The 26,121-nt window shown below is 44.1% G+C and overlaps 1 protein-coding gene across 10 annotated transcripts in view; it reads left to right on the top strand.

The window, feature by feature from the left end:
• Positions 1 to 26,121, top strand: part of Pde8b (phosphodiesterase 8B) — a 176,960-nt gene that overhangs the window by 125,074 nt on the left and 25,765 nt on the right. For 6 of the 10 annotated variants that reach the window (XM_035439123.1, XM_035439121.1, XM_035439124.1 and 3 more), the window contains 2 exons: positions 1,062 to 1,122; positions 24,670 to 24,712. In XM_035439123.1, the coding sequence (XP_035295014.1) occupies positions 1,062 to 1,122; positions 24,670 to 24,712 (104 nt within the window). The remainder of the gene's footprint in view (positions 1 to 1,061; positions 1,123 to 24,669; positions 24,713 to 26,121) is intronic. The other 4 variants (XM_035439128.1, XM_035439127.1, XM_035439125.1 and 1 more) reach the window with 2 other exon arrangements.

Below are 26,121 nucleotides of genomic sequence, written 5' to 3'. Positions count from 1 at the left end.
AATTGGTGCCTGAGGCTGTCACATTGTCCTTGTGGCCAGTCTTAGACTGTCTTTTTGGGAAATGGAATCTGATCCTTTCCTGTGTTTAACTAGAATCAGAGGGTAATCAAAATGGAGGAGATATGCCACTGCCTGGTAATTTTTATCAGAATTTTTTTTTTCTGATTTGACAGATGAGGGAAAGAAATTCTTTTACTCGGACATGGTTTCGTGTTATTTTCCCTAATTGTAGGCAGTGAGCTCTCAGAGGCAACTCTGATTTAAAAATGGGGATATTTTACCCCTTCTTCTTTGGTGACGTTCATATTACAGGACCCATGAGTGTCTTCCCATGTGCTCGACAGAGAATCCTCCAGGGTGCAGTGAACCAGGAAGAAGGAGGGAGTAGAGATAGGGAAAGGGATGCGTGGGCTTCCTGGTGTACAGTCTTACATAGTGTGTTTCACTGCTTTAATCTAAGGAGACAGTCTACCTTGGGCTGACTTGCACAGGGCTAGTGCATCTGGCATCTTTTGTCCTAGTCCCCTTGTGGCAATGAGCAATACCATGGGCTAAGTTCCTGGATTCAGTTCATGACTTTTTAATCAGAGGATGTTTTCATCCTTATGATGAACCGCAGTGAGCAGGGAGAACAATTAAAAGGAAACCATGAGTCTCGTCGTTACCGTGTGTGCCATATAGGGCGTTTGAAAGAAAAACAGTAACCGGTGAAATTTGGTCACCGTCCAAATGAGTCTTTGCTTTTCCTGTAAGCGATGAAATATTTGTGTCAGTAGAATTAAAGCCAATTTTTCTGTGGTAGCATGTCAATTTCTCCTGAAGAGATCCAGGAGTCAAACTTCAGGAGGCAGCTGGAAAAAAATGACAGGCTCGTGAGGGATGAGTGGTCACACCAGCAGGGATTGCAGGGAGGCCAGGCTTCCGAAGGAAAATGAGGTTTTGTGACCAAATCGGCACTGGGAAGGGCCTGGCCTTTAGCTTTGAGGAGACTTGTTGTATCCGTGTGCTGCCTTATTGCATCCTCTTCTTTCCAACTAATCACTGATTGTTTATGTTATTAGGAAAATTAGGCATTTTGTCTCCCTCAAGAAGCTGTGCTGTACCACTGACAATAACAAGCAGGTACAGTATTCAGTGTCCTCTGCCGCTCTGTCAGCTTGCCCATGCGTCATTCTCGCCCCTGTTCTCTGCTTGTCTTTCTCCATATTTTCTTGTAATTGTTATCTAAGAAGGTGTATGAGGCAACCTCTGGCAGGTTGTTTTTTTTTTTTAATTTTATTTTTCAGTTATCCACAAGCCTGTCTTACTTGGTTAGGAGTATGCTTTGGTTATGCTATGCTCATGACTCTCTCCAGGCTAATACATTTTATGGGAACATAAGATTCTTCCTCAAATGCAAAAAAAAAAAAGTTCCATTTCCTATCTTAATTTCTTAAACAAATGAAAAGTATATATGCATGTGAGCATTCACTCTGCCAGCTCACAGCCAAAATAAGAACCATTCCAAATCAGTACTGTGATTTTTTTTTCTTACATTACATCATGGAAAGCAGTGTATTTTGAATGCCGTCTTCTGAAGTAACAGAAACTTAGCAAGTTTTTAGGTTTAAGAATGTTTTAAGGTAGTTTTTTAATGTTACAGTATTTCTTTGAAGTATTTTTATGTGATTTATATTTTTATTGTTTGATTACGTCATTTATGGACTATGAAATATGAAATGCATATGGCTATCAATGAGCTACTTTCAATGCATAAAATATGATGGTTGAGTTTGGCTTTCAAAGAAGGGACAGTGTCCCTTAGGGATTTTGAAGGCATAATCCATCCTTTCCTCACATGGTGGGGACGATGAGGGACAAGAATAGGTGTGGCCAAGTGAGGAGCTGAGCTGGCAGCAAGATGGAAGCCCCCAGGGATATTTCTAGAAAAGAGTTCCAGAGGGACAGAGGGTCTGGATCATGTGACCTCTTGGAGCCCTGATGTCAATGGTATCTGTGGTCATATGCCTGGCTCCTAAGACTGAGTCCAACCCCAAAACACATCGTCCCCACTGAGAACCTAATCTAAGGTAGGAATGACTCTTAATAGCACATAGCCTTGGAAAGGAAGGGAGTGGACTAACACAGAGAAAAATCATCAAACAGCCACACTGAGACACCTCAGAGCAAGAATGAGGTTTGCATGAGGGGTGATAAGCAGAGGGAGAGGGACATAGAATCCTGGTGTCACCTTAGAGATGGACTTCTGTATACATGTGAAGTGGTACAGGCCACCATTTTCAGCCTCTGGACCCACAGAGGGGCAGAAATTAGGCAGGGAGAACTCATGTCCAAAGTCCAGCATGCCCTTCTCCCACAGAAGCCACAGCAGTGGCTCTAGGCAACATCAAATCAGCACATGATTTTGCATTTTAGCAGAGATGGAGCTGAAAGTCAGGCAGTGCCGTCTCTCCTGTCTTCCTTCTCACTCCTGTCTTTCTCATCTTATGAAACAATTTCCAGTGCCCCTATTATCAGTCCCTGTACCCTCCACATCCCCCATCCTACTGGTCCTTTGTGGCCCAGCCCAAGAACCATGAAGTAGCTCCTTCTTCCCCAGACCCCCAAAGTCCCTTTTTCTCTTTGCGTCCTTCCCCATTGTCATGACTGTCTGAGTGCTAAATTGCCCTCCCTTCTCTAGCAGTGTCATAGGCTTTGTATGCCCAGCTGCCAGCACATAGTAGGTCTAGCTAGGGGAAGTGGAGTGTCTCAGTCCTGGCCTCCAGTGAACTCTGCCTGCTGCCCACAGAGAGTGGGCAGGCCATTAGCATAGGATGCCAGGACACGGAGGCCGCCTCTCTTCTGCAGCTCTAAATAGAAACCCCTTTGCTACCATGAATCAGTTGCTGTTCTGAGAAGAGTGGAAACACAGAGCTTGGATCCCCTGAGCCATTGACGTCACCTAATGGTGCTGCAAGGCCTAAGAGACTCTTAGATTTTCCAATAATAAAGCAACTTGTCCCTCTGGCTGGCTACAGCACTTTTCTTTCTCCTGAAAGAAAGCTGAAGACATGGAGATGGCTCCGGGCTGGGGAGGGCTCTGGAGCAGAGCAGACTGTCTGCAGGCATTCATTCTGAGGTCCAGCCCTGACATTAGAATCAACCCGTGGGCTTGCATTTGAGCAGGGACAGGAACTGTGTGCCAGGCAGTTCACTTCTGGCCATGCTTGTCGTCAGAAAAGACTCATTTTTATCTCTGGGCTCTGAGTTTTCTGCCAAGAGGCTAGAAAGCTCAGTAAGGTGTGTTGGCTGCACATGCCTGTCCCCCTTCCTTCACAATGCTGTCCCCTCCCTTCACAATGCTGTCCCCCCTCCCTTCACAATGCTGTCCCCCCTCCCTTCACAATGCTGCCCCCTCTCCCTTCACAATGCTGTCCCCTCTCCCTTCACAATGCTGTCCCCTCTCCCTTCAGAATGCTGCCCCCTCTCCCTTCACAATGCTGCCCCCTCTCCCTTCACACATGCTGTCCCTGATCATTTCACACATGCTTTCCCTGATCATTTCACACATGCTGTCCCCAGAGCCTCACCAGACACCTGTTCATCACAGGCACCCAGAAGCCATGGGCCAGAGATAGTAAACAAAGTGTTGCCCAGAGGGAGAGAAAAATTAAAGTGGACAGGCACCAAACCCCAGGTCTGGGGAGGGTGGAGAAAGTATCTGTTGGGGTATAGAGGACCCTGGCCATTCAAAACCTCCAGTATTTACTGTCTGACTCTCTCCATGAGGTATTTGCTGACCTCGATTGTAGAAGATAAGTTTCTTCCCTGCATTTCCCACTTGCTTAGGCTACTTACAGCCTAGGTTTCCCAGACATTTCCCAACCTAATCTAGTCACACAGACTTTGGACATCCTTTATCTTCATGTCTCCCCTGCATCCTGTCTCAGAGCCCGTCTTCAGTCTCTGCTGCATAAAGCTTATAAAATCCAGGTCCCTTGATTCATTTGCCTTCTCACAAGGTCTGACTCCAAAGAAGAAACCATGTGCAGGACTGCAGGAATCCAGCAACACACAGCCATGGCCCGGGCAGATTTGAATAGGGAAGGGCTGGGGAAGACATCACCATGCCAGCCATTCCTGAACTGGCTGGAGGCCTGCTCTGTTGAAAACAGAGGGGTCTCTTTATTGCTAGTTCTCCATACCCAAGTTCTTACTCCCTCCTCCCAGTCTTTACTGTGACAACATGGTGAGCATGGCGATTCCAAAAGCCAGTGTGCTTGAAGTCTGGGGGGAGAAAGCATTGGAAGCAGGAAGAGAGGGCCACAGTGTGCAGTGTCCATCAGGTAGCACAGTCTTCTTTTGAAGGGGACATGTGGGGCTATGGAGAAACCCTTGAGGCAGTGCTGGTGTCTCTTGCCCCACAAGGAAGTGATTTCCTTAAAGAGTCAAGGAGCACAGCTTTCTGGAGAGAGCCTCCCCATTCCACATTGGGTATTTTTGAGGGAAACAAGCCAGACTCAGAAGAAATGTTCAGGCTAATAAACCATCCAGGGTCGCAGCTGATGGAAGGCAGAAGGCAGCCACTCTGGTCCAATGTTATACACTGTTTCACAGAACTAGGAAGTAGGGGCCCTAACTTCTAGAACCCTGACCTCTGAATGGAAAGCACTTATTGAACCCAATATTCTAGGCCACTTGGGAAACCTTAGTACCCAATATGCTAGGCCACTTGGGAAACCTTAGTGCTTCTACTGCAGCCTGGTCACTGATGCTTGGTCATCACAGTGTCAACAGCACATTGTGGGCATAGCTTCCTTGAAAACAGCTAGTCTACAATGATAAAGCCTTACTTTGAGGCACAGATTATTATTGTTGAGGGATGCAGTGTTAGAAGTATGATGTCAGAATGTCCTCTAGGGTGGATCCAGCACCCTAGCATTTTTGAGAGCTATTGGCCAAGGCAAGTGGTTTCATGACTCAGGGGCAGAAACCAGCCCTGGCTGGTGGCTAACTGATCACTGGTCCAAGAGCAGAGTTTGTGCGGACTTAAAAGTCCAAAAAGACTGTCCTGAGCATCAGCATCACCCTCCAGGCCTCTCCCTGCCAAACAGATTCCATTTGACCCTTATATGAAACTGCTGTGTCTCACATGGCAAACAACATTACAAACAACACCTGCATGTTCTTCAAGGTGCACATCCAAGTGTGCCTCTTTACAGTCGAAGAAAGAAGGCTACTGCCTATAGCTTGAGTGGCCTCTGAGAAGGGCCACTCCCATTTAGGAGTGTGCTTTCTGTCCCCGATGTGCTGCCACCAGGCAGAGTTTGGATGTACGTGACTTACAGCAAGAATCCTGAAATATTTGTTGACACATTTGGGAAAGCCACTAAATCAACTAAATTATCCACATTTTTCCAGTGAGCTTTCGTATATATTTATTTATATGAGACTATTTAAGGAAAGGCCTCTGATATTGGGAAAGCACATTTTGAACAGGCAACCCTGTATACTGAATGGAGTGCCTGCTAGGCTAGAGGCACTGAGAGTACAAGACACAGAACTTATGGCAGGGAAGGGGGCCACAGAAGGGACACTGGTGGTACTGTGGTAGCACCTGGTAGGATTGAGTGCATGGAAGGTCTTGGCTCAGAGGAGGAGAGACTGGTGGTAGTAGCTGATAAAGTTGGTTGTGACAGGCTTTGTGAGGCTGAGAGGCCTGCTGCCTCATTGCCTGGCAAAGGGTAAGCTGAAGACACCTGAGGACCTTACACTGAGCACACTTGGGAGGTCATGGCTCAGGTAACGGTAGACTGGCAGGGAAGCTCAGGTCTTGTGGCTGGCAAAGCAGCTGGCCCAGTGTTGGCTTCTTTGAACAGTGACAGGGCAGGCTCCTTTTCCCTCTCTGCTCTTTCTTCATGTCCTCTCTGTCACATCACTAGATGTTGACAAGGCACTTGGACAGTGGTAGAAGATGAAAGAAAAATTTAAAAAAGGTACTGCGAGTCTGAACTGGGGAATAGGGTTTGCCTCTGTGAGAATCCATACATGGCCTTCCCAGTAATACCATGCTGTAGCTGGGAGGCTCCCCCAAAGTGAGCCTTGGAAATGGAGGCCGAAGCATAGGGAAAAGTTAGTGTGACCTAAGAAAGGTGAGGCTGGGTGGGAATGGGTATGAAACAGAAGTAAGTGAGCCGTTTCTTAAAAGTTAGTATCTCTGTTTATCCTAATGTGTTTAAGAAGAGAAAGAGTTGAAGGGGTAGTACTGGAGTGGTGTTTGGGGAGAAAAGCCTTTGCTCTGAAATTTAACTTAAATTTCCAGGGCTGTGCTTTTCTATGGTGTGTATCATTTGAATCATTATAAATGACCACTCATTCCCTCGACCTGACATTTTATGAGGCAAAGTTGGTCTTTATCATGAAACTATTTTAATATGGATTTAAGCACAGCCATTAGGTGAAAGACAGGAAAGGAGAAGGGAAGGGGACAGAGACAGAGAAACCAACTGACCCCCAAGATAAGGACTAGTGTTGGCTTCTCAAAGCAGTGGCTAAGACCCGAAAATCTGAGAGTTTTGCTCACTAACTTTTTACATAACACATGGAAGCTTGTATTCTTGCAAAGCAGCAGATAGTAGCCAACTTGTCAGGAGTCCTGCACTTCACAGTTAGGACCTGCTAAGGTCTGGATGTGCTATTCACTTCTTAAAGTAAATAGAAATATCAGGAAACACTCACACTGAAGTGCCACTCACCAGTTACAACTGCCAGTTGGTCACATTACTGGCCAGAAAAAAAAAAAATCAATGAAAACATTTTATAGAAATCAGTTGCTATAATTCACAGTAGAATTTACAATAGGGGTATTTTAATTTCAATTTTCATAGTATTTAGAAATGATGTGTTACATGCATTTTTTAAATCAGGATCTGGGCCATTTATAACAACACAGATTATATCTGTCGTTGTGGTGAGAAGACCACTGCAGACCAGGTGCCAATAAATGACAAGGCTGTGTTGCAGTACAGTTTTTTTTAAAGTAGTCTTAGCTAGAATCTATTCACTTCCAGTTTATAGCTGTAAGATTATGGTAGACTTTTATGAAGGCACCTGCCTTTTGCAGTGAGCCTATAGTTAAACCTTTTCCTACATGTCATTGTCATCCTCCCCCAGTGTCTGATCCTCATTATGAAGGCACTATGAGTCTCCAGGACGTCTAGGAAGCAAGGGAGGCATGATTAAAGGGTGCCTGCCTGTCTGCCCTCTGTCATGGCACATGGTAGGTCCCTGTGTCACCATCTCCTCTGTGATTGAACTCACTACGTTGGTCAATGAGGCTTTTTGAGAAGCTTGCACATACCTATCCTGAACCTTTGTAGCCCTTGTTCTACCAACACTTGGTTGTCATATGTCATTTCCTGTCATCTTCATCACAGTCCCATGAGCGTATTGTCATCATTTTGACACATTAGGAAACTGAGGTTTGGAGCAATCAAAAAACGCATCCAGGTGTCACATAGTATAAGTGACAAAGTCAGGATTTAACCCCCAAAACAGTCAGAAGCATGGCTATAAAGGAACACATGGGCTTGTTTGGAGCCTTCACGGGGTGGGAAGCAGGGGGTGATGTCATGAAGAGGTGTTGACTGAGATGCAGGTTTGAAATGTGGTTGGAATGTGTCTTTATGGGAAGGGCAGTCCCCGGCAGATACCAAAGGTAACTAGATCAAGAAAAGAGGGCATGGCCAGGCTTGACTAGATATCTTGATGAGTGAGAGTGGGGAGTTAAGAACTGTGATGGTACTTAAGGCTCAGCTTAGGGCTACCCACTGCCTTTGCCAGCTTCTCTACATGCTCTACAGAACTTCACAATCATGGCTATTGTCTCTGGATGTGGGGACTTAAGTGAATTGCTGTGTTGATGGAGCCCTAGCTCTGTGATGTGCTGTCAAGCAGTGTAGAGATGTGGAAGGCTGAGGGAGGGAGGGAGTTCATGAGCTAACTGTCCACAGAGGTCTCTCTAAGATACACTCTGTATCTTCAGGCATGCAGTGACATATGTTGAGCATTGTACTGCCAACTGTAGCATTGTACAATTCATTCTGTAATGAGTTACTTTCTTGTTGCTATAATCAGACACCTGACAAGAAGCAAGAGAGGAAGGCTAACAATTTGAAGAGATACAGTCCACATGGAAAGAATGTTCCTCACCTCTCACACCATGGTAGAACAGGAAGAGGAGACAGGAAGTATGGTGTGACTCTACAAGACCTGCCTACCTCAGTAACTCACTTCCTCCAGTAAGACTGCACCCCCTCAAGGTTCCCCAATCCTCCAAACACTGTCACACACAGGAGGCCATGGGGGAGGCTGTGTTAGCCTTCACACCACAGCACATTCTCATCATACTTCAGCAATATGTAGCCAATGCACACCTGAACCCCACACCGTAGTGCTGTCTGGTCTTTTGCATGAGGGTCTTTGCTCCAACCATAGTCAGTGCAGCATTCAATACTGAGGATTATACACAGGCTTCTGGCCCTTCCCTTCCATGTGACTCATTTAGATATAATTTCTAAAAACAAAATTCCAGAAGAATGCTCTCTTCCACTGTCAGTCACTAGAAAGTGTATTTGGATTGCTACTCCTTAGGTTTTTTTCTGCTGCACTGGGGAAATCTCATGTTGGCCTCTCATTCTGACTAATTAGGGGGACTGGATTTGGGGTATGGCACAAGGACACTGAAGAAAGCTGTGTGCACATACGTTCACTGTGACCAGTGTGTCCCTAAAGTCAGAAACACTGTGGAAGGAGTGGGCTCTCTGGTACTTTTCCTTATTATTTGTTAGTCAATACCAGATGGCTGTGGGCTGGGAGCATAGCAGGTGTGACATGCGTACTTGGGGTAAGTGGGAGTAATGGAAGATTAGATCCCACGGGTGCTGTTCTTGCCACAAGTGCTATGGCATTCTCCACACCATGTATGGACCAGAACTAAGGGATGGAGAAAAGAAGCCATGGGTGGTACACAGCACTCAGATGCTTAGGGATTTGTGGAGGACCATGAGAACTGTTGAGAGGACTTTATGGGCTTATTTGCAGAACATTGGTCCAGGGAGGTGCCGGAGAACACAAAGGCCACAGGGCACGGAGGGGCTAATTCGAGAGTTCTTGACCTTGGTCACATTTTGCAATGACCTGGCGAGTTGAAAACAAGGACAAAGTGGTGATACCTGTGTCTCAGGGGCTCTGTCTTGGTGCAGGCTAGACAAGACAATTCCTGGGATTTTCTCAGGGGATTCCACTGTACTCCCTGAGTGAAACCTCCAGGCTAAGAGGAACCTTGGCAGGATCTGATCAGATGTGGTCAATTTACATGAGTCCAAGGCATTTCCTGCTGGAGATGATACAGGTGGGGCAGACAGGGGTTGAGTTTGACTGACAGGCCATAGTGGTACAGCCTAATTGAAGGATAACTACTTTCTTCCACTCACAGTAGGAAGTAGGCACTGAAGAAATGCCAGGGACAGGAACCATGGTGTTATTATCTGTGTGCCTTCATCCTGGACCTTGGCATGAAAAATAACTGTGGGGTAAATGTTTGCATACAGCGAAAACAATGCCACAGGGCTCTCAAGAATGGTTCCTGGGACCCAAGAGCCCTGTGTCATCCAACAGGCCTAAGAGATGAGCCTGACCTAGGTTTTTGGAGCTGTCATTTAACCTTACAGCAGGCCTGCATGGCCAACTGCTCTTTTGTCTGAGCAGATGAACACCATAGATTCGACCCTGCCTGCTGTCTCCTCTGTGTTGCTAGCCCCCATGAAGCATACCGCTGCCTGGCCTTGGCTACAGGCCCCACCATGTCTCTTGTTCATGCCTGACCTGACAACACAGATGTAAAACCAACTCATCCCTCATCTGCCTCCAAACCCATTGTCTGATTCAGCCAGCAGGTGTTTGGGTTTTTCATTTCTTTTCACCATTAATGTTTCATAGTTGTGATATATTACAGGGAAGAAAATGGCGTGGGTGGGATTTATTTAGTTTGCTGTTTAATTTAAATTTGAAAAATTCACCTATAACCCTTTGGGGCATTAAAACTATTGTTTTTTTAAAATTATCTTTCATAAATCATGTTTTAGTGAGCTACAGGGCTGAAATTCCAAATCTTATTTCTCTGCCTGTCACTGCTGGGCTCCAGGTGACAAACTGTCTGCCCTATTATCTGCAGGAGCACAGAATTCTGTGTACAGAGTCACATGGCACTTAATGAAATGACACATCTGAGAGCTATACTGTTGGCTGATTTTGTCATTGTGCAAATGTCATAGCGAATATGTGCACAGGAGAGGGTCACAAATGTCATCAGTTAATATAATCTTTGGGAATCACTGTTGTGTATAAATGGTCCAGCACTGACAAAAATGTCATGGCCATTGATGGAAACATCTAAGTTCTGTCCACTGGTGGCACTTTGCTGTATAGGGGTGATGTGGCCTGCAGAAAGTAGCCCAGGAACAGCACAGTGGGCAGCCCTGCAGGTTCCAACCTGAGCCAGTGTTCTGATGAATGTCTGCATTCTTCCTGGTGGAAGCTGGAGAGTAGAGGAACATGTACTGAAGCTTGTGAATCCTGCCTTGTGAAACGGGCTGCTCTTGTGGTTGAGTTCATGAGCTCAGTGCCACAGCACACTTTCTGGCTGTGATCTTGGCCTCTGATTTGGGAAATTCATTTGGCAGCCTGGATAGCTTTCTGTTTTCCCAAGGCTCCTAAGGGTCCTGAGTCGCAGTTTAGATGAGACAAGAGAGTGGGCAGCTTTGGGTGGCCATGATGGCCTCCCATTGTTACTGTTGCTGAACTAGCGCCTGTCTACTCTGATTCTTCCAGGAGAATAAGGAACTTCAGGTATGGAAGTCACTTGACCTTTAACACTCTGCCATCAACAGCAGCATTTCCAGAAGAAAGTGTGGTTTCCTGTTTAGACTCTTTGACACCCACATATCTCTACCAGAAGAGCTTCTATTTTCTCCAGAACCCTTGGGTTAAAGACTTACCTCTTCCCTGCTGTACTCCACTCCCATCCAGTGTCATCTCTTCTATTTGACACTTAGGCCATTTATTTTTTTTCTTTAACATTTAACCTGGCCCCGGCAGCCTCTGAGGTCTGTCTGGGTCTTGAGTCCCACCCTGGGCTCTCCTATGATCTGGCCTTCTCTCTCTTCCCAGAGCTCCACCCTAGCAGGCCAATCCATGTAGGTCCCTATTAGTTTCAGGTCCGGATTCCCCTATGTATAATTCACAAGGAGGTGGGTGGCGTTCTCGCCTCTATGCAAAAGTCTTGGGTTTTGTTCATTCTCCAGTTCCCCAACATGGTGGGAGAGAATGATCTAGTTTCTCTCATGAAGTGTCCCCTTTACAGTTAATGCCTGTTATTTGGATACTCCAAACATAAAGTTAACCAATAGGTAGTAAGTGTGCCTCTGCATGGCCTCTGACAACATGCATGCCTGTGTGACTCAGCCCCTCACAAGGCAAAGCACATCACTGGCATTCTAGAAGTTTGCTCATTCCTCTTCCCCATTGATCTCTGATCTCTGCTCCTCCATCCATTTGGTTCCCCATTCACCCTAGCATAGATTAAACAGAGTCATGTAATATATACATATTGTTTTAAACATTTTTCGGTTTATGTTTTTAAGACCTATGCTTTTTGGTATATGGGCTCCATACACCATACACTACTCAGTTTTTAATCACTGAATAGTATTCTGTTGGGTGAATACATGCTGGTTTATATCTATTGTCTTATTAGTGGCACCTGAACTGTTTCTGTTCTTGGGCTATTATGAATAAACCTGCTATGAACATTCTTCGCATGCTTTGTTGTAAATGATTTTCATTTCCTTTGGGAGCATGCCCAGTAGTTTACTCACTAAGTCACAGATTAGGAGAATGTCTACTTTATAAGCAACTGCCAGCCCCCCTCCACCTTGACAGTCTATCATTTGACAGTCCCAAAAGAGTGAGCAGAAGAGGCTGTACATACTCTTGTCAAGAGTCAGTGTTGCTGCAAGCAATTTTAGCCATTTGGTAGGTGTGTAGGATTTAGTTTGTTAGGGCGTCTCTGCATAGTCCCTGAAACTGGTGCACACATTGGGACCTATGACTGAGAAGTTTTCCATTTGTTACTTTCTTTTTATTTATCATCTTTGTAAATCGTCAATTGAAGGCCTTTGGCATTTTAATTGGGTTGTCTCTATTATTGAATTGAACTATGTTATACATCAACCTACTGCCAAATGTGTTTGCTCCTGTTTTCCTCTATTTTCTTTCCTATTCATTTAACAATATTTTGTTGAACAGTTTTTAATTTGGTGAAGTTTACTATGTCAGTGTGTGACAAGTACTGCTTTCTGTGCTCTTTTTTCCTGTCCCTAAGTTCTACAGATACTATATATTTCTTTTAAAGGATTAAAGTTTGGACTTTTACATTTAAGTATACATTGCATCTGGAATTACTTTCATGGTGTCAATGGGATAAACTTAGTATCTGCCTATAAAGGTATCTGATTCAAACTGGGGCACTTATTAGAAGTACTTTCCTCACTGAATTACTTTGACATCTTTAGCAAGCAATTGCATAGTGCTGTCTGCCTCAGACTCTTCTACTGTGTTCCTCAATTTGTGACTCCATACACGAACTGCATAGTTTCCTAACCACTGTTAAGTCTCGAAGTCAGCTGTTGGAAGTTCTTCTGGTTTGGTTTCCTATGTTCTTGGCATTTCTATATAAACTTTAGAAATAGACTGGCAATGTTTACCCCACAAGCATGCACTGAAGCTGTAGAGCAGTTAGAAAAACCCAGAATTTGAGTATTGAGTCTTTCAGCCTATGGGCAGGACATAGCTCTCCATTTCTTTAGAACTTTGCTTTGTCTCTGAGATGATGAGTACTTTGTGTGCATCCCATAAAAGAAGATGTGTTGTTTGTGAGCCTCCACAACCCCCTGTTTGTTTTATGGTTCATTAGGAATATTCAGATACTAATGTGGTGATACTATTTTATCACAGGCAGTAGATGGAGGAAAGGAAAGCTACCACAGAGAGCTGGGAGGACTCCTGGTCCCCCTCCCTTCTTCCTCCCTTCTCCAGCATGGGAAAAGAACAAGTATGCAGTGTCGTGAAGGGACTCAACTTCTCATTCTCCTTCATTTCAAAATACTTTATAATTTCCTTTGAATTTCTTCTTTGGTCTGTGAGCTATTTATAATTTTGGTTTGGGTTTGTTTTAATTTCTAGATAGACATTTTCTAGATGTTTTTCTGGCAATTTCTAATTTGTTTCCATGTATTAGCTGTGAACATACTTTGTGTTGTTTGAATCCACTTAAAATTTATTGAAATCTTTTGTTTGGGCCAAATAAAGATCCCTTTCAGTCAGCATTTCAAAAAGATTCATCCGAAAGGACTGTGTTCTTCTTTTGTGGGGTGGACTGTTCTATCAATCTCAATCAGGTCAAAGTGATTACCTTATTCTTCATATCCCCATCAGGAACAGGTCTGTCATTTTACCATTTGTTTGGGTTTTTTTTTTTTTTGGTATGCTTTTGTTTTCATTTCTCTATTCCTTTATTCAGACTTTCTTTTACATTATTTTAACAATTTTTAAGATGTCATTCTTTATTCTTTTGGGTTTTGGTTATATCTTGTTTTCAATAACACAGAATTATTGAGACTTATTAACAATACAGAATTACTTAGAGTTACCATATACAGTTTTACTTCCCACCATGCTCTTAACATACTAGTCTACCAGATTATGTGGAGTATAAAGCCTTTGTGTTATAAGACCCTGTTGGTGCCTATCCACCCATCCATTATGCTTTAGTTTTCATAGATATTACATCTACATGCATAGTAAACTTCACAGACTATGCATTATTTTTGCTTTAAACATACATGTTTTACAGAAATTAAGAGAAAAAAATCAAGTATTTGCTATTCCCTGAGCACTGAAGTTCGGGTAAAAGGCGATGTGTAGATTTGTTCTGTTCTTCCCTCTCTCTGGCTAGTTTGGTGCATTTGAGCAAATGCCATGACCATTCAGCCTCAGCCTCCTTCTTCTGTGATATGTCATTAGGATCATTAGGTGCCCGGAGCCCCCACAGAGTCATACAGTCTCACACATACCCTCTCCACTCTGCATGCTGATTCTTGAGAGGTTTCATAGTAATATGACATTTTAGACACTGAAGCTGTTGTCAAAGGACACAGCCAATTTCTCCACCAATCCTTCAAAAATCACTGCTGTTTGTGAGCATTAGATGCAGGCATAGTGACGTGGCCACTGACAAAGCCCTGGCTATATTTTTTAGTTTCTCTGCTGGCAGTGTGGTTGTGGAGCAATGAACAGGTTTGTATCCACTGCCATCTCTCTTGCATAGAGCTCCTGCCTTGTCATGGGAACAGTTTTATCCCAGGGGTGTGTCTCATGGAGACCTCTAGTGATGAAGGCTCAACACACATATCCCCAGTAGGCAGTGCCAGGGTGGACACATGGTTCATCCAAATGATCCCAAATAAATTGATACCTGGACAACTTTAACAAGATGTCCTCTAATTCTTGCTTTGGGGCATTAATTCTGAAAGGAATACTCTGGCATAGCTTCAGCAAGGTGGTACCAATGTCTGCAAAACTGAAAAGTTAGGATTTAAATAAAAAGCCAAGTTCAGCTCTATTTAAAGTCAGAATGCCACCTGACTGGGCTGGCTTCCATGTGACCTTGTCTCCCTCCTATAACCCAGGCCCTGAAAATTCTAGTGTGGAGGCTTTTGCTTGTGCTTGGCAGGGGTAGACATCTAACCAGGCCTCATGGGATTTTTGTGACGTCTAGAAATTACAAACATTGCTTCATTCATGCTTTTGTTTCCCTTGGGAAGTGCTGTCTAACTCCCCTCCCATGCCTTCATATCTAATGGAGCAAAACAAATTGGATAGGCCATCACCACATCCTAGCATTTCTTGGCTGACAGTGTTGGCCCTCAGACTGACTAGGAATGGCTGCAGCACTCCAAGGAGCAAAGGCAAAATGTGTAGTTCAGTTTTCTTGTCAAGATTGGGGGTGCTTCCAGTTCACTTTTGCTTCCTTGCCCTTTGTGAGCCACCTGTTCTCTGCCACACCCTTGGTTCCTGGAACATGGCCTAGCACAAGAGTATAAGCAAAACACCTTTTGATGAATGAACTCATAGGGGTGACACCTTGTTTTGTCTCCTAGTATACAGTAAATAGACTAGCCATCTTTGCTTCACCAGCCCAGTAAGCATTTCTGAGTTAAATTGAAAGATGAAGGATAATTAGGCATGCCTTTTGACTCTGGGGGGGTGATGATTTACCAGATGGAAACAAAATCTGATGAAGGATTCTTCCAGAACCTCAGGTCACAGAATCACAAAACTGTCTTTTGCCGTTGGCTTCTCATCACTCAGTTCGGTGCGCTGGTCCTGCCTGCTCGATGGCTCCAGACACCTGATTTATTAAGCACTGGCCTTGAGGCTTACTTCTAGCTTGTGTTAATCAGAGTGAAATGAAGCCCTGGTGTCATTAAGTAGTTCAGTGACTCTCCTGTTGAGGCTCCTACATCACTATCAGGAAAACACTAGATCTTTGCAATTCTCTCATTCTCTTGACAACATCTAGCAGGCACGTGGGCTCATACTTGTTTGGCAAAAGTCTCATTTAGCATTGATAATTCTTTAAGAGCAAAATATCAGGCAAAAAGAAATTTCTTACTAAGTCTATTACACATAATTTCTTCTTGTCATTGAGCAGTGAAGGAACCTACTTGGAGGAATGACAACTTGAAAGAGAAGGCCCCAAATGTTCTGCTCTGTGTGCACCTCTCATGAAACCACCCCACCTGAACTAAGTTGAGCTTCAGAGGAAATGAATTAATAGGCAATGTGATTGGTCAGCAAATCCAGATTTCTCAGAAACAGAATCCAGCCATGAAAGAGAGGCAAAGAGGCTGGCATCATCCTACCTTCCTGTGGTTACAGGTCATCTGCCAGGTCATAGGTCATCCCACCTGCCAAGTCACAGGCTATCCCACCTGCCGGTCACAGGTCATCCCTCCTTCCTGTGGTCACAGGCTATCCCACCTGCCAGGTCACAGGTCATCCTACCTGCCAGGTCATAGGTCATCCCACCTTCCTGTGTTCATGGGTAATCCCTCTGGCCAGGCCACAGATTCTATAGCATGGCCACTGGACCTGCACTCTCAGCCTCACCTTGGGACTTGTTAGAAATGAAGTTTCAGTTCCACTACTGGGTCAAAAACTGTAGGGTACCCTGTCTTGGCACACCTTCCAGGCACTTCACACATGCTGTCTTATTCTACCCTCAAAAAGGTGATTGTTAATTTTAGATGTCAACTTTTCTAAGTGAGAGAACACCTGAATAGCTCTCTATGGGTATGTCTATCTGGGAGGGTAGTTCCCACAGAGATGGGATCTGAGTCAATGAACTAAGAATGAAGGGCTAGCCCACACTGAGGTAGATGAATACCATCTGGGCCACTGAGGCCCTGGTAGAATTAAAAGGCTTTGCTGGACTGGAGGTATGTCTTCACCTCCTGCAGGATGGTATGCCGGGTTCTTAGTGATTCAGAAGCAGACACTGATAGGTCAGACCCCTTACCATCTTGCTTACTGTCAGCATCTCATGAGACTCTGCCCCCTCCAGCATTTCATCCAACAATTTGCATAACAAATCCCTGCCTTGCTGTGTCCTCCAGCAGCCTAGGCTGTGGGAAGGACCAGTCCAGTCACTTCCTGGGGCTGAGCAGGATGGTGAGTGCCCATGACCCAGATCCCCTTCCTAGTCACTGGAGAGAACCACACTGCATCGTGGAGACCTGTAGAAGCAGAATCTCACTTTATTGTAACAGGCATATGCTTATATAGAGTTGAGAAAGCGGGTGGGGACCTTAGGATGGGGTGAAGTGTAAGGGCCAGCAGTAGCTGGGCAGAGGCAGTTTTGCTGAGTCACTCCTATGCAGAAGTGTTAGCTCAAAGACAGGTCTCCAAACTCTAGGCAGGCTCAGGAAATTCCACTAGGCCTTTCATCCGGGCCTTTTTAGGCCCAACACTGCCTGTGTCCCCCATAGAGTGGGTACTGTTGTTTACACCATGAAATGTGGTGAAGCCCCTATGTGCTCAGCTTTACAATTACAAAGAGATGTATCAAAACACCTCTTGCCAAAAGTTGCCTAGTATATTTAAGTCCCTGGGCTCTGTTCCCCATACTGCAAAATGAAAAACACCTAAAACCTATTTATTGCCTTTCTACTTTACCAGTGTGGTCTCAAACTCTAATGTTGAATAAACCACCTGAAGATGGTTACTAAAATGCAGGTTCTGATTCTGTAAGTCTGGAGAGAGATTGTTGGCTGTTCTAATGAGCTCCCAGATATTGACAATGCTGCTGATGTGCGGACCGCACCCTGGGCATGATGTGTCCCGTGTTACCTCATGGTCCTGAGCCCTATAGACCCTCAAATGAGACTCAAAGAGCTCTGAATACTTTGGGTCCACTAAACCAGTAGGCCTGACTTAGGGACCCTTGGGTGAAGACAGTGCATTACACATTTCTTTTCTTTCTTTTTTTTTTTTTGTCTTTTTGTTTTGTTTGGTTTTTCAAAACAGGGTTTCTCTGTATTGCTTTGAAGCCTGTCCTGGAACTCTGTAGATAGGCTGGCTTCGAACTCACAGAGATCTTCCTGCCTCTGCCTCCCGAGTGCTAGGATTAAAGGCGTGCACCACCAACTCAGTTGCATTACACATTTTGATTGAGCAAAAAATACAAAAATGATTATTGGGACTAGAGAAATGGCTTGGTACTTAAGACTGCTTTCTGCTCTTCCAGAAGACCAAGTTCAGTTCTTAGCACACACATCAGGTGACTGCTGCCTATAATTCCAGTGCTAAAAGATTTTACACCCTCCTTTGAACTCCAAGTGCATTACACTCATATATGTAAGCCATCCCCATACATAAAATAAAATATATCTTTAAAAATTATTTCACTCTGAAAAACCATGAAAGTGTATCTCTGTAAAGGCTCTTCTAAATGTGTGCAGAATGTGGAGCCAGTGGCTAGCAGCCTGGCAGGTCAGGGACATTTGACAGAGGGACACTGATAGTGTCTGAACGTGTAGCTGTGGCATTGCAAAGGAAGAGATGCTTACACTTTGCAGAGGAAATATTGGACAGCAGAGGAGAGTCAACCTATACTGGGCTGACATTCACTAACTGTCCAGGGAAGACAGCTTGGGATTTGTCTTTTGAATCTGGTGTCAACTTAAACATTCATATGCCCTTTCATCCATATCAGACCACTGCATGCTGCTTTGACATGAGCAACATTTTAAATGTTGTTCAGATAAAAAGGAAGAGACACTGTCACACTGCGTATTAGGTTCACAGTTGTAACTGCGGGGAGGAGCACCCCACCCCCACCAGGATCAGCATCAGTGCACCCAAGCCGCTGTCCATCCTGGTGGTGTCTGTTGCTGAGAACCAGCTCAGAATACATGAAAGTGAACAAGCTAAGGCTGTAGGAACTGGGCTCCTGGATTCTGAGGAGAGATGTCTTGTTCTATGGCTGAAGGCTGCTCTGGTACTGGTTTTGAGATGTGTGAATCTGCAAGTGGGTTTTGAAACTACAGCAGACTGAAAAAAAGAACTTTGATCTGTGCATCAAAGTTTGTGCATTTGTTTTTTGAGAAAATGCTCATCACAGTATTTTCACTGAAGAGAGATGATCAAAGATGTCTGTGTGATGCCACTTACTGTCATTTCATTCAGTGTACATGCAGGAGGGTCTCGGTTCCTGTCATCAGATGTCTGCACCCAGTACTTGAGCTTGGTTAATCAGAGTTCTGTCACATCCAAGAAAGCCTTCAGTTTTTAGTGAATGAAGAATATTCAGTATTTTTAAAATTGGTTAGCAAGTCAACTCTGTGAGCTGCCCTGGTAATTTAGCAAATAATGTCTTTGTTCATCCTAACCCTCTACTCACTGATTTTTGTAATATTTGTGGGGCAGAAGAAACACAGAAAAAATTGATAGTACAAATAAATCTGAAAATAGTGATCAAAACTTCCCTTCATCAAAGCCAGCACTATTTTAAATGACTGTACTGGTTATTTTTCATCAGTGTGACACAAGCTGGGGTCATCTGGGAAGAGGGACCCTCAAGTGAAAATTTGCCTCCATAGAATTGTCTGGGGGCATGTGTGGGGCATATCCTTGATTAATGGCTGATATGGGAGGACCCAGCCTATTGCAGGTGATGCCATCTCTGGACATGTAGTGCTGGATTGTATGAGAATGTAGGCTGCCTGAGTGAGGGGGAATAACTCAATAAGCAGTGCCCTCTGTGGTCTGCTCTTCAGCTCCTGCTTCCAGGTTCCTGCTTGAGTTCCTGCCCTGACTTCCCTCAATGGTGGACTGTAACCTGTGAGTCAAATAAGCCCTTTCCTCCCCAAGTTGGTTTTGATCAGTGGTTTGTCACAGCAACAGAGAAGCAAATGATGACAGTGACTAAGGAGAATTGCTCTCCCTTCCCATTTTATGATGGGTGTGTGAATGGATATAGCACTGTTCGTTTATTAAAAAGTATATCCCTTTTTGATGAAATCTACAGTATAATGTGTCACAGAGACACTCTCTGAGGGAGGCTCAGAGAGCCAAGACAGGGCTGAGGGTGGGCTCTGGTATTTGATGGTCTTGATTTATCACCGTTATCAGATTTGGCATTATCAAAAATGAGGGTGCATTTTTTTTTCTGTACTGAATTTGCTTTTCACTTTTAAAGACTGACATTTTACAGAAATTGCTTTATCCATGTTTTCCTGTGAGACTTTTTATGAGTAAGTTTTTTTAGTGAGAGAAGTATTAAGTATAATTAACAAAGATCAATGTGATGGCCAAATCACTAATAACAATGTCTTCACCATAGCTGTAAGGTAAGGACCGTGGTTAACTCCAGTCTCTTATAGATTCATCTAACATTTAGTTCCCTTATGCCCTAGATGCTGTTAGCACAGGATACACAATAGTAATCAAATTAGACATAACCTTCATCCAAGCTGCAAGGGGCAGATTAGTCACAGAGATACAAGGTTGCTTGGCCTCATGAATGACTGAAGTGAGAGGAAGTGTTTGAAAACCTTCCTGGAGGGAGCCCCATGAGAACAAGACTGCAGGACAGGGCAAGGGGAATAGAGCAGAGTGGGAAACTTCCCAGCAGAGACCTGGCCCATACAAACCAGAGACAACAAAAGCATCAGAATTAGAAGATGGAAAGGTGGCCAGGATAGCCTGCCCGCCTCCTTGGAGCTCAGGGTAGCATGGCTGTGCTCAGTAATGCAGCTGGAGAGTCAGCCAGAGCCAGGCTCCATAGCAGAATGTCACTGCCTGGTTATATATGCATTGCTGAGGCCAATGGGAAGTGGAAGTTTTTCTTTTATTTTGTTATTTGTTGTTGTTGTGATGTTTGAGATAGGGTCTTTCTACATAGCCCTGGCTGTCCTGGAATTCACTATATTGCCCAGACTGGCCTCAAACTCACAGAGATCTACCTGCCTCTATCTCTTTATCCCAAGTGCTGGGATAAAAGGCATGAACCACTCAACACTTCTTAGGAAAAGTTTGTACATAAAAATTTTTTTGATAAGTTTAAATTTTTTAAATAAAACAATCAGAAGACATGTTAAGTGAGTACCCCTTCACTCACACTACCTCAGTCCCAGGGTTAACACATGACTCTATCAGGATTCCATCTGTGGTCCTGAACCATCCTTCATCAACTTTTGTTCTTTGTTAGTGCTTGCCAACTACTAAGTGTTGGGCACATACCAATATAGCTTACTGCTTGTCCTATCAGCATGCATATTAACTAGAGTTTAGTGGTTGTTTTTGTTTTTAAGGTAGAAAATGTACAGAGCTTATAGTTTCCCCCAAGTTTGACTAAGAACATATCTCTAATTCCCACATCACCAAAACCAAAAAGAAAACAACCAAATTTTACCCTCTCAAAAGTTGCTTTGAGACCCTTCATAGCCTGTCCTTACCCCTACCCCTTCCCTTGCTGCTCCAGCAAGTCCTTATTCTACATAATAATAGACTTTCTAGAGCTCCATCCAGTGTGTGTTCTTCTTTCTGGCTTCTTCTGATCACTAGGTTTCTGAGATTCATCTGGGTTGTTTGTATCAGTTGAATTCAAAGCCTGTTTATTTTGTTGTTTTTCAGTCTCTTACCCTGTTACTGGAGTCCTGCACTTTTTCCAGCCTTGGGCTTCTTAGAGTATCATTGAAAGAGTTACTTTTGTAATGAAACATCTTTGTTTCCCTGGAGTAATATTTTGTCATGGAGATGTTTGCATTGGTACAAAAGTGCCAGACTGGGTACTCAAAGGGATTGTGTAATTCTATCCTCCTTCCAACATGTGAGTAGATCAGGTGAAGTTGAGCATAATCTGGCATTAGTAAATAAAGCATTTAAGCACAGGGCAGCAAATTTTGTGGGAACCTATATTTTAATTAAAGTTATAAATTATAATTACAGTTCCATAAACACACACACACACACACACACACACACACACACACACACACACACACAAGCTGCAAGCATCAAAGACTTGCTGGAAAATCACAGTTCTGAGCTCTTGACAGTTTCACGGACCAAGGACAGTAGAATTCACAGAGACTATTGCTTTCAAAGCCTGTAGCTACAGTAGCAGCACCTGTTGTCACTCCCCAGTCATTCCTACACCGGAACACACTACATTTTAAGCTTTACAAGAAGGAAAACCTATGTGCTCTAGAGAATGCAAGTCTGAGGATGGGGAACCCTGATCTTGCTACAGTATGCATATGACAAAACTCATACCTTCCCAGAATACTGGGGAAAGGCTGTTTGTGTTGACCTGTAAGGTAGTTCCTGTAAGATGACAAGGCAGGCCTGGGACAACACTTTTGAGGCCTTTGGCTGAAGAGTTATGTAACAAAGGCAATTGGCTATCAAACTAGAGAAACCATAGTTAATAGTTCTATGCACTACCTGTGTGGTGACCAAACTTTAAACCTCAATTCCCCTGCCCTGCATGTCCAAGGGAATGGTTGCTTCTCCTCAGGTTTGTATTGATGCAATTACAAGCAGAGATTTGCCTGCACTTGGCTAACATGCGAAATGGCTGTTGTCATGGGGCCAAGTTCATCTCTCTCCCTGCCTCTAGGTTTTCAAGTTCCCTGAGCATCTCCTGAACCCATCAAAGAGTAAGGAGTTACCCATTCCTTGCTTGTATTCTCCATGAGTTCCACCAAGGGTTATGAGAAATCATTTTGGAATAATTCCTACTGAGTTATAAACATTGATACTTGTAGAGCTCTGGGAGAGATTCTTGTTGTGAGAGAGGATTTTGTCATCCATGTGAGTCCTGTAAAAATGAGGGTGCTCAGATGAGACATGCAGATCATCAGTCAGAGAACTTACATGAAGAACCCAAGCTCGGTGGGATGTGTCAGGAGGAGAGCTCCCAGTTGTCCTCTGTGCAGAGGGTTATAGAGTAAGTGCACATCCTGGTGTGGAGGCGGACATAGCCTGGAAGACTCTGTGGTTGTGAAGTATGGAGGATCTCTAGCCTCTGCTGCTAGCAGTGGGAACAGAGGCCAGTGTGCTAATGTACAGGCAGCAAGTTCAGCTCAAAGCACCAAGTACAACATTGTATGTTGAAACAGATGGGCCATAGCCATCCCAGCCAATGGAACTGTGCCTGTGCTCTTCCTGCCTGGTCCACCCCTCCACCCCACCCCCCATCAGTGGCTAGGACACACTTTTTAATCCTATATCATGACTGAGCTGTCTCCACTCCATACAGAACACATGGCCCAGAGTGTAGGTGATGGAGCCATATTGGTGACCTGTGAGCCTGAGAGAGATGAGAAAAGGGCATTGGGGGGTGTTTATTACTGTTTTTTTTTTCATTATATGGGAAGCCATGGACTTTGCTCCTAGAGTTGTATGTATTTTGGTTAAAGACAAAAAGCTTTTAAGGGAGAGCTGATTGAGGTGAAAGAATGAAGCAAGAGTTTTATTCGTATTGAACATATAAAAATGCGTATTGAGCTTGGGGGCTTTGTAGAACGTGGTCTTTATTCCTGAAGGGAAACATGTAATGATGTTCATGGAAGAAATAATAAAGGGTACCATAACTATGGGGCGAGAGTCAATAGCCATGCCTAAATGACCAAGATATCACAGGTGGGCCACAGCTTCTGTATTGACGTTCTGTGAGTATGTGAAATGCACTGAGTGGAAGGGCTGTGCGGGAAGCCTTATTTTAACATCTCAGTTTTGCCTGGCTATCTTTGTGTGTTTGTATGCATGTACATGTGGGTGTGTGCACATGTGCATATAGCTTCACACATGGGTGCCTGTGGAGGCCAGAAATAGACAATGAGTGTCTTCCTAGGTCACTCTCTACCTTAGTTTTTATAACAGAGTAACACACTGAATCTGGACCTTACAGATTTAACTATATGGTTGGCCAATGGGCTGCAGGAATCTGCCTCACTCTATCCCACAGTACTGGGATTACACATACACATCACCACACCTAGATTTGTGTATGGGTCCTAGATATCTGAACTCAGAGCTTATGTGGCAGGCACTTTACCAAACAAACCATCTCCCCAGTCCCTACCTGGTTTATTCTTCAATGGTTCAATGAAGACTGGGACGTTATACCTATGTCTGACATAAGGAAGCTTTCTGGCTATCACCGTTGACGTTACTAAGTCACCCTAGTCCTCCTTCCCTGACAGTCCCCTGCATTCACCTGTCTTGTTAAAACTTAGCCTTGCATCTTCATTGAGTGCTGTGCAGGTTTACTGGCCTGAGTCCTGGATGGAAGCAAATGGATTTATCAGAGAAGCAGTGGGATTATAAGTGCGAATGACAATGTGGCCACCGGCAGTGCCTTAGTCAATTGTAAATGCAAGAGATGCAGACTCCACAAAAAGCATGTGTATTCTTTCTAGTGTTGATGACTTCGTTGGGTCATTTGGCTGATGTCTATTGAACATTTACACCAAATCATTAGCATCAAACAAACCCGATAATGAGAAAAGAATTAGGTGCAAAAACAGCAGCTAAAGTTCAGGCCTCGTGAGGAGATGGTTCATCAATTGACTCTGTCAGAAGTTGAGGAACAGTTAATGAACAGTTCTAAAAGCAGAAGTTTTAGATTTAACTCGGACTTCGTATTTCAGCAAACAAATATGGCCTGCCTAAAACAAACAAGTTACATATTAAAATCTGACTTGAGTCCTGGTCTTTGTCATTCTGCATTTCTACAGACTGTCAAGATGAGCTAGTGGGACATTTAGGTCTGCCTGGAGAGTCCCTTCCTTGGGCCCTTTCCTACTCATAGGCTCCTGACCAAGTGTCTGAAAGCAATAGAGCGTTTGTAGTCTTACACTTGGTGTGTGTCTCTCATCTCTTCATGCAATCTGTGCAACACCTCGCTTTCTGGATGCCTTCAGAACCTTTTAACTAAGTTGTGGAATTCTACAAATGACATAAAATCTCTTTCTCTTTTACCAAACTTCGGAACGACTCTAGATTCACAGGATTCATCGTGATTCAGGGGATAACTCTCAAACAGGTGAGAGCACTGACTTTTACTCTCTGCTGAGGGGTGCCTTGTCCACCCAGTTTATCATTGCTCAGAAGGGGTTCGGATGACATTTGTCACCCTAGAATGGGGATTGCTAGAATCCAAGTGCTGGCATTGGAGAGTTGGAGAGCCAGAGGAGCAGCAGGAATGCTCTATAAATCTCCTGTCTCTTGGTTTGTGGCAGACTTCCCTCTTAAACTCCTCCACTTCTTGGTTTTCTTTTATTGGCTAAAGACCAGGTAGAGCAGATGAGCCCAGCATAGAGCAGCCTAGGGGAAAGGCAGACCATCTAGGGCACAGGTGAAAGCCCAGTTATGAATTACCCATGTCCAGTTCCCTTTCTCAGTAGTAATTGGTGACTGGCTTTACAAATGGAAATGTGGCTGGATACTGGCCCAGGTGAGTAGGCACTGGGCTACCATTTCAGCTCCCTACTCATCTCTTAGACTTTGAACAACACTCAGATATTTGGTTTTCTTACCTATGAAGTGATGACTTGGTGGGAGGCCTAGAATTATCTGACCACTGGAGAGGGAAAAAGTTCATTGCAGGCTTTGCAATTCTTTCTTCTATAAGAATGGCTGCCAATCAACCATTCCCTTCTGCATGGGCACCTGATTAGACCCTGGATTGGCTGTGTAGCCCTTTTCCTTGGTTCCAGGATGATTATAGTTGGCCTACACTGAAAGAACTCATTTGCTCTTTCTGACCTTCAGAATTTCATTTGCAAAGTGAATTAACAACACCTTTCTCATTGTTATGATGACTGAAGAAGATACACTTAGCTGTAGGCCATCTTTCTTCTCCTTCAAAATGTTTTCTAGACCAGAACAGCCTTGAATGGCACAATGATGATTCATGTACAGGCACCCTTTCTCAAGTATTTCTGTTAATTTATGTCACATTTAGAAGGCACTACCAAAAACACTGCAGTAAGCACCCCGTGTCCCTTACAGTGCCCAGCATGACCTTGCACACAATAGACACCCAGCCAATGCTCACAGTTCCTCCATCAGCTAAAGGCCTCCCTCCTGAAAAGCATAGGGTCCAATGCTTACCAGCTCTTGACCCTGGGCTACTTTTCTAGTCTTTCCAGCCTCAGTTCCTTATTGGTGTAATGGGATAGGACTGTGTAGCTTTCAGAAAGAATGTCATTGTTAAATGGGGTCATTGTTATATTTAAAGTACATAGTACAATGTCTGATGCACAGTAGGTTCTCAGGAAGTAACTATTTTTATGGGAGGCAGAGTCCCTTTGTCACCGAGTTCTCTTCTATGATTGAACTTTTTAATTCATTCTATGGACATCTGTTAAGAATGGGTAATGTCCCGGGTGATGGTGATGTACACCTTTAATCCCAGTACTCAGAAGGCAGAAGCAGATCTCTGAATTCAAG

The sequence above is a fragment of the Cricetulus griseus genome, chromosome 2 (genome assembly GCF_003668045.3).
Source record: "Cricetulus griseus strain 17A/GY chromosome 2, alternate assembly CriGri-PICRH-1.0, whole genome shotgun sequence".
In the NCBI taxonomy this organism is placed as follows: Eukaryota; Metazoa; Chordata; class Mammalia; order Rodentia; family Cricetidae; genus Cricetulus; species Cricetulus griseus.
This window is presented reverse-complemented; position numbering and strand designations above follow the sequence as displayed.